Source organism: Nicotiana sylvestris, chromosome 6 (genome assembly GCF_000393655.2).
Source record: "Nicotiana sylvestris chromosome 6, ASM39365v2, whole genome shotgun sequence".
Lineage (NCBI taxonomy): Eukaryota > Viridiplantae > Streptophyta > Magnoliopsida > Solanales > Solanaceae > Nicotiana > Nicotiana sylvestris.
Window position 1 is genome coordinate 166,664,815 of NC_091062.1, and position 8,514 is coordinate 166,673,328.

Genomic DNA, 8,514 nt, shown 5'->3' on the forward strand with positions numbered 1-8,514 from the left:
ATGAGATCGATCGATGCACAATATGACTACCGTTTCTTATTTTTGCTCTTAATAATTTTGTACATTTATCATAGGTTTTCGCGTATTTGTTTTTGTTTTTGCGTGCTTCCCAATTAGATCTAACATTGGGCGAATGAGCTCCAATTAAAATGCTGCAACATTTTGTAACTGCAACTACAACTATATATATCTTCTTGCAACGAGGACAGATGCGACAAAATTAAAGAAATCAAGGCAGCACTGAAGAATACACAGCTTGGTCAACCATGCATGCTGATCAGTTGTGCTACCAATTTGTCACTGAATATGTCAACAATTATTCATATTCACACCAGCGAGACGAGTACTAGCCTCATTATTCTTATTTACGGTCATAAATTTGTGTGGACCATATATTGCCTCTCTTACTAGCTAGCTGCTTGGAACTATCAAAGAGCTCAACAGGAACAGCTTCTTGTGTTGCGGAAGCCAAATGTATATAGTGTGAATAAGTCACAACTATTATACCAAAAATTATGACAGCCACCAAATAATAAATAAGACAATAAAACAACAATAAAGGGAACACCAGAATTTACGAGGTTCGGCTAATTTTACCTACTCCTCGGACACAACCAATATTTTATTTTACTCCAAAAATACAAGTGAAATAATACTAAAGAGAGAAGATACAAATGCCTTAAACAGATGAGAAGGCAAATGAGAGGTGTGTTTAAATCCTAAACATTAGGCCTTCTTTTATAGGGGAAAAATCCCCCAAAATTCAAGAGCCCACCGATGTGGGACAAATTTGCCAAACTTCAACAAATCTCCACCTTGGCAAAATTCCACATCTTCAATTTTCTCTCAATAACAAATTTTGATTGTGTCTTCATCTTTAATCTTCAGTTTTCAACAATGTTGATCAAATCCAAACAATGTTGAAACTTGACCGCAGTCACCACCTTTGTCAGCATATCAGCAGGATTCTCTGTAGTATGAATTTTCTTCACCGTGACTCCACCTTCTTCTATGATTTCTCGTACGAAATGATACCGAACATCAATGTGCTTCGTCCTTGCATGATACACTTGGTTCTTCGCTAATTGAATAGCACTTTGACTATCACAAAAAATTGTGATACCTTTTTGTTCAACACCAAGCTCCTTTAGCAATCCTTGAAGCCAAATTGCCTCTTTCACAGCCTCTGTAATAGCCATGTACTCTGCCTCTGTTGTAGACAAAGCAACTGTTGACTGCAAAGTAGACTTCCAACTAACTGGTGCCTTTGCAAAAGTAAACACATAACCAGTAGTTGATCTTCGTTTGTCCAGATCACCCGCAAAATCTGAGTCACAATATCCAACTACAGACTGATTGTCTTCCTTCCATAATAGCCTTTCCATTGTTATGTTTGGCCTTATTCTTCAACTTCGGACAGTCTTTCTTCCAGTGCCCTTTTTCTCGACAAAAGGCACATTCATCTTTGCTGGGTCTGGATCTTGACTTGGATCTTCCCTTCTTTGTCCTCGTTTGATTTTGAGGACGACCCCTCACAAACAGTGTTTCTCCTTCTCCGCCCTTCTGTTTTTCTCGCTTTCTTTGTTCATAGCTGTACAAAGCCGAACAAACTTCTCTGAGAGAAATTTCGTCATTTCCATGGAGTAGAGTAGTTTCAAGGTGCTCGTACTCATCAGGAAGTGACGCCAACAACATTAAGGCCAAGTCACCATCATCATAAGTTGTATCCATATTTTGCAAATCTGTGACCAACTTATTGAAACTGGTGATATGTTCATTCATCGTGGTACCAGGAACATAGGTGAAGTGAAACAGTCTCTTCTTCATGTACAATTTATTTTGACTATTTTTCTTCAAAAATTTATCCTCCAGTGCTTTCCATAATTTACTTGCAGAAGTTTCCTTTGTGTATGGATATTTCTGCTCTCTAGCAAGGTAGGATCGAATGGTACCGCAAGCAACACGGTTGATAATTCTCCAATCTTCTTCTCCAATAACATCTGGTTTCTTTTCTTCAATGGCCAGATCTAGCCCTTGTTGAAAAAGGACATCTAGAACCTCGCCTTGCCACATCCCAAAATGTCCGGACCCGTCAAATATTTCGACCGCAAATTTCGCATTTGACACAATTCTTGTCATAAGCGAAGATGCCAATGATGACGTATTGTTGACACTTGATGTAGATTCTTCTTGTTTATTGTCTCCCATATTTGACACAAATATTATTTAATAGCTGACGACACAAATCAAGATTATTTCCTTTCTGGTGTGGAAGATCAGACTAAGCTGCAACCACAGAGCATACTAAGACAGAATCTTGACACAGTTACCAAGATAAATCTTTTCTGATGTGGAAGATCAGACTATGCTGCAACCACAGAGCATACTTAGACAGTACCTTGGCTCTGATACCAATTGTTGCGGAAGCCAAATGTATATAGTGTGAATAAGTCACAACTACTATACCAAAAATTATGACAGCCACCAAATAATAAATAAGACAATAAAACAATAATAAAGGGAACACCAGAATTTACGAGGTTCGGCTAATTTTGCCTACTCCTCGGACACAACCAATATTTTATTTCACTCCAAAAATACAAGTGAAATAATACTAAAGAGAGAAGATACGAATGTCTTAAACAGATAAGAAGGCAAATGAGAGGTGTGTTTAAATCTTAAACATTAGGCCTTCTTTTATAGGGGGAAAATCCCCCCAAAATTCAAGAGCCCACCAATGTGGGACAAATTTGCCAAACTTCAACATCTTGAGGTTTATTATATTACCACTAGCTAGTGCTTTCTGGATTTGAAGAAATTAAAATATATACATTGATACTTTGAGCATGTATATGAGAAAATAAAGCATAGCCAGTTTGCATGCTGTTGAAAGGTATTTCTCGTGCCAAATACGCTTCAATTGAAAAGGTGGAGAAAACACAACAAAAAATGCAGAGAACTAATTAATGATAGTTTATAATATTGCTATTCAAAAATGGGTGACGAATTTAAAGAAGTTCATGTACGTACCAAAACCCAGGGAATGCATAAAGAGAAAATAGTTTGAAGGTATAAATCCATTAAAACATTTCCATAGAGAAGGATTATAACTAATAAAAATAACTTTCATTTTTATAACATGTTATCTATTGTTTTCTAGTTTACTAAATTAAAATTAATTTAAACAGTTTCCTCGTCATTTTAATGTAATGATTAACGTATGTACCTCAAAAAATTAATAAGATTCTTTCAATATTAATTAGAGATCATCAAGTCAACCGTAAGAATGCAGAAACTTGTACTCTCGGGCCTCTTTTTAACTTGTTTAGGACCACAAATTTCAAAAAAAAATTATTTTTCTAAAACTCCGTGCCCAGTCAAACAGATTCACATAAATTATAACGTATAGAATAGTAAAAAGATATTCCCTCCCAATTTATGCATGTGGCTCTAGTTCCTTGTTAGTGAGCCTCAAAGGAATATCATTTTTTTATTTAAAAATAATCTATTTTTAAAATATCTATTACACTTTCAATGATTTGATTTACGGTTACATAAATATTTATAGTTTATTTTAGACTATAAATTTTAAATTTTTTATTTTTTATTACAGTTCGCGTCCAATTAAATACCTACATAAATTCAGATGAATGAAGTATATTTTTAAATGAATTTTGTGCAATGCAAATTTATTAATTAGGTTAGAGAACTTCGGATAAAGATGAATCAAAAAAAAAAAGAGTCGATGTGGCAGCAAACAAGGACTTTAGGGTTGCATGATGGACATGTGGCAGCACTCTTGGAATTCAACCGGCTTCTATAGCTTCTTTACACATAGTACTAATTATTTCCCCACAAACTGCAGAACCTTCAATTTACTATAGAATTCTACGCAAGGCAAAGAAGAAAGAAGAAGATGCATTCTGTGAAGGAGAAAGTAAGCAACGCAGCTGCCGCTGGCAAAGAGCATGTCGATATTTTCAAAGCCAAAGCTGAAGAAAAGGTCCGAATTAATAATACTCTTTAACTTATAGTAAGTGTTTTTCTTTCTATTTATGGAAATTAAAATATAAAGGGTTTTTTCCTGTTAACAGGCGGAGAAAGCAGCAGCAAGGACAAAGGAAGAGAAAACGATAGCAGAAGAGAGAAGGAAAGCAAAAGAAGCAGAAGCTAAAATGGAGCTGCATCAAGCTAAAGCTCGCCATGCGGCGGAGAAGTTGCAAGCGAAGCAAGCTCATCATCTTGGAATTGGAGGGCACCACCATATTCCTCCTACGGTTGGAGGTCAAGGACACCATGATCCAGTGGGTACTACCATTCCAACTACTGGTACTGTTGCTCCTGCGTATCCTCTTGGAGGTTACCCTCCTTCTCATGGCCATATCTGAAGTAGTTTTTTAATTTGAGAGAGAGTTGTTGTTGGTGGGGTGTGTGTTGGGGGGGGGGGGGAATTAATCTTAGTGATTTCATATATAGGTGTAAAATTTGCAGTTTCAGTTGTGTAATTGGTTAGTTAGATTTTATAAAATGAGATAGGCGTTTGATTATGCACAATGTTTGACTGGCAGATATTGTTAGAAACTAATGATAATATATACTCCCTCTCTTTTGAGTCTGGGTGAACCTATTTCTTTTTTGGTTCGTTTCAAAAAGAATGACTCATCCCTAAATTTGATAACAATTTAGCTTAAACTTACCACCTTATCTTCAGTGAGAAGTTTTTATATCCACACTAATACTTTGGGCCCCTTTTTGATTTAAATAGGACCACAAATTCCAAAAATCTTTCATTTTTTTAATTCAATGCTCAGTTAAACAATTTCACATAAATTAGATATTGGAACGGAGGGAGTACGTATATATATTTGGTTCTTTTCTTAATTAGACCTATCTAACAATAACTGAAGGATGTTTTCTTATGCTACAAAATATGATGTTGGCTAAGCATGGGATGGTCGTCTCATTAGCATCAGCACAGCTGCGTCGCCCCCTAAAGATAACGCGTTAGATTATTTTTTTATCTTTTTATTTACGGGATTTGTAAGTAGCAAATCTTAGCTCTAGCGGGAAAAAATTAATGAGGATGTCACGGGGTTCAAAAGCACAAAAAGATGTACGTAGGAAGCAAGAATTTTGTCAGAGATTTTATTTTTGTCTACTAACATTAAAATAATAATAATAATAATAATAATAATAATAATAATAATAATAATAATAATAATAATAATAATAATAATAATAATAATAATAATAATAATAATAATAAGGCAGATAAAAGAATTTCAAGCGCGCGATGGCAGATATCTGGGTAAATAGTAGTAAGTGCTGAAGAGCACTTCCAATGGGTTCGCATTTCAAACTCTATAAAACAATTCCTCTGGCGAAAGATCAGTCTATTAAGTAATTGAATAAAACTTACCTACTTCATTTGAGGAAATTGCATAAATTTTGACATATATATATATAAGGAGGTGCTATTATAAGGGCAAAAAACATGAAATGACAGGATCAGAACAAGGAAAAGCAAAGATTAAAGAAAGTGAAAACCAGCGGAAATATGGTTGGATGGTTAATTCCTTACTAACATATAACCACTGCACGCTCCGTTCCAATTAATGTGGTAATTATTTACTTTTTCTAACTTAAAAAAAAAAATATGTGAAGTGTGATCTGATCTTAATTTCAAAAATATATTTTTCTTTGAGAAGAATTAATGTAATTTATAGTAATATTTAAATTTTAACATATAAATAATTATTTTAGTTTCTGCCTAGAAACAGATTATATACTAGCACTCCTTAAAACATCAAATTGTAAAATTGGGAATCCTCAGGTGAATGAATTTGCCTCAGAAAAGCTCAAATTTCACCTTAATACCCAACGACAGCAAAATCGTCATGTGTAAAAGAAATGCGTAGCGTATCCACCTTATTCTAGCAACAAGTTTATAAACTTAAAATGGCAAAAAGTGTTCGCCTGTAAGATTAATCAAAATTAAACTCTTGCAGACAAATTAACTCAGTGTTATGATATAGATCAGCTTGCCATTTGGATATCAAAACTGATCTCCAAAATATTGAAAGCGAGAAAATTATTGAAAAGCGCCTTAACCAGAAGATGCTTATGTATTCAATATATAGGAGGTATCTTTTAGATCGTTATTCTTTATATAAAATTGTGTTTGACAAATTAGTGCTTATTTCATACTTCCTTGTTCTTTTTATTTGTGTTCTATACTAAAATTATATTTTTCTATTTTACTTGTCCATTTTAAGAGAAATATAATTTTTAACTTACCATTATCTTTAAATATTCATTTCTTAAATCAGTTCTCAAGAGTTTTTTTCTTTTTGAAATGCTAATAGTCAATTCATTTATTATAGGTGCGAGTAAATTCCTTGGATGATAACCTAACTTATGAAAACATCGTTGTAGTCATTTTTGTTTCTTTTATGCCTACAAAATCACTCAACTATTATAGTTTGACTCAGAAAATAAATAACATATATTTGACATATCATGTCATCTTAATGGAATTTTTACCTCCTATAGCAAAGGTTAACACCTTATTTATTTTAAATAAATACCATTATAGGCATATAAATTTTAAATCCATAAAAGAATTTGGATTATATTTTAAATTCAAGATACATTGGTCCAAATAAATATACGGGCTAATATAATTGAATTAATTATATAAGTCTAATATATATGAATTAAATAAATAAGTTTTAATCTATTGGGGCCAGCCCATTTAATTGGGCTAAAGTGATGAGCTCACTTAATTAAGCCCAAGATATCATCTTCCTAGAGGCCCAGTTTGGTGCCACGTGTCACATGATGTGGCGCGCCAAGTCAAACGGAAGAGCCAATAGGATCATGTCGCGTCAAAATGACAAGGAATGCCAAGTCACACTAAAAGGCCAATGAAATTGTGCCACGTGTGCAAGTGACATGTTTTGGTCAATCAAATGCAGTCATGTCACACTTCAATTTGATTGATTGGAAAGAGTTTGTTCTTATCACAACTCCTCCCTTCCACAACTATAAATAGGGGTCTTCATAACCCAAAACACACCAGAAGTTATAACAAGAAGCAAGAGAGAGCTCGTGGATCAAACACCGCAAATTTCTCTACAAGTTTCAAGCTTCAAGCAATCAAGTTCAAGAAATCAAGTTCAAGCTCAAGAACGAAGAACAAATCAAGTTCAAGCTCAAGAACGAAGAACAAATCAAGGTCAAGGTCAAGCGATCAAGCTAAAGCTCAAGAACAAGATCATCGTTTGTGGAAACAAATACATATTCAAGATCAAGTTCAAACGCCCTTGAATTTATTTACTATTGAAAAGAAGAATCAGAGGATTCATAGAGATTGTACACTCAAATATTCGAAATAAAATACTACGATTGTTGCGATATTTTCGGTCTTGATTTTATTTTCTCGACTCAAATTTATTGTCGACAACCATTTTAAAAAATTATATTCTATAGATATCTTTTAATATTTATAGCAAAATATCTAATTTTGGTTATCTCATACTCTTAAGCCACTAAATACGCTATTCAGTTATACTATTTTCTTTCTCTCTCTCTACTTTGATACATGAAAATTTTCCTTTTTTAATTTCTATATTTGCCGCGACCCAAGAAGGGTTTTTGAGGGTTTCCAATTACATCATCACTTTCACTTTTCATTGCAGAGCCAGATTCATCCTAGGTTTTGAGCATTACGCGGTGAAATTAAGATGATGCGAATAACCGAAATCGCAAAATCCAAACCCTTGACCTCATCAATCGAAACCGTAGGTCACAATTTCATACAAAAATGTTTCGTCAGTCGAACAGCAAAAGGAAAAGGCAAACTCAAAGCAGGGTGTTCATTGTCTTTTTTTTTCATTGTAATTCAATGTATTTTGCTGTATTTTTATGTATTTCATTGTATTTACTGTCTTTTTTTCCATTGTATTTCAATGTATCCCGCTGTATTCTATGTATTCCATTGTATTCACTGTCTCGCTATACGCCATGAATGTATTTATATATATTTTTTTTAATTAATATAATTTATGTATTCAGATGTATTATATAATTTCTCTGAAAATTGCTATATTTTTGGGGTATTTTTCAGTTGAGAATTTTTTTATTCCTGGAAATACAAAATTTGTGTGTTATAATTGAGTTTGTTGAGTTATATTAGGAGTCTATTATGTTAATTGATTCACTTTCCGTTTAAAAATAGTGTAATCTCCTGCTTTACGTCGTGAATACAGTCGAATATAATAATCTGTCCAGCTGTAATCCCATGTTTCACGTCATGAATACAGTCGAATACACTCAAATACAACAACTGATTAGCTGAACTTCCCTGATTCACGCCTGTTTTTGCTAGTATATTCATGAATACAGTAGCTTAAATACATCTAATACATCTTATAACAACAGAAAACGTATCTACAATCCGTAATATAGCAAATGGTATCTATAGATAGCTAATTACCACTAAAAGATAGTATT

At 33.6% G+C, this 8,514-nt stretch overlaps 1 protein-coding gene across 1 annotated transcript; it reads left to right on the forward strand.

Annotated features, from left to right (window-relative positions):
- The first annotated feature begins 3,764 nt into the window (after positions 1–3,764).
- On the forward strand, positions 3,765–4,436 carry LOC104210371 (late embryogenesis abundant protein 6-like). Its single transcript, XM_009759265.2, has 2 exons — positions 3,765–4,003; positions 4,095–4,436. The coding sequence occupies exons 1-2, from the start codon at positions 3,917–3,919 to the stop codon at positions 4,386–4,388; spliced, it is 381 nt and encodes a 126-aa protein (XP_009757567.1). The 5' UTR covers positions 3,765–3,916; the 3' UTR covers positions 4,389–4,436.
- Positions 4,437–8,514: the final 4,078 nt, after the last annotated feature.

What these genes read in the sequence shown, in the direction of transcription:
- LOC104210371 (XM_009759265.2), top strand. Translation starts at nt 3,917, where the DNA reads ATGCATTCTGTGAAGGAGAAAGTAAGCAACGCAGCTGCCGCTGGCAAA. An exon ending in AAGCCAAAGCTGAAGAAAAG is followed by an intron (nt 4,004 to 4,094) that starts GTCCGAATTAAT and finishes TCCTGTTAACAG; the next exon opens with GCGGAGAAAGCAGCAGCAAG.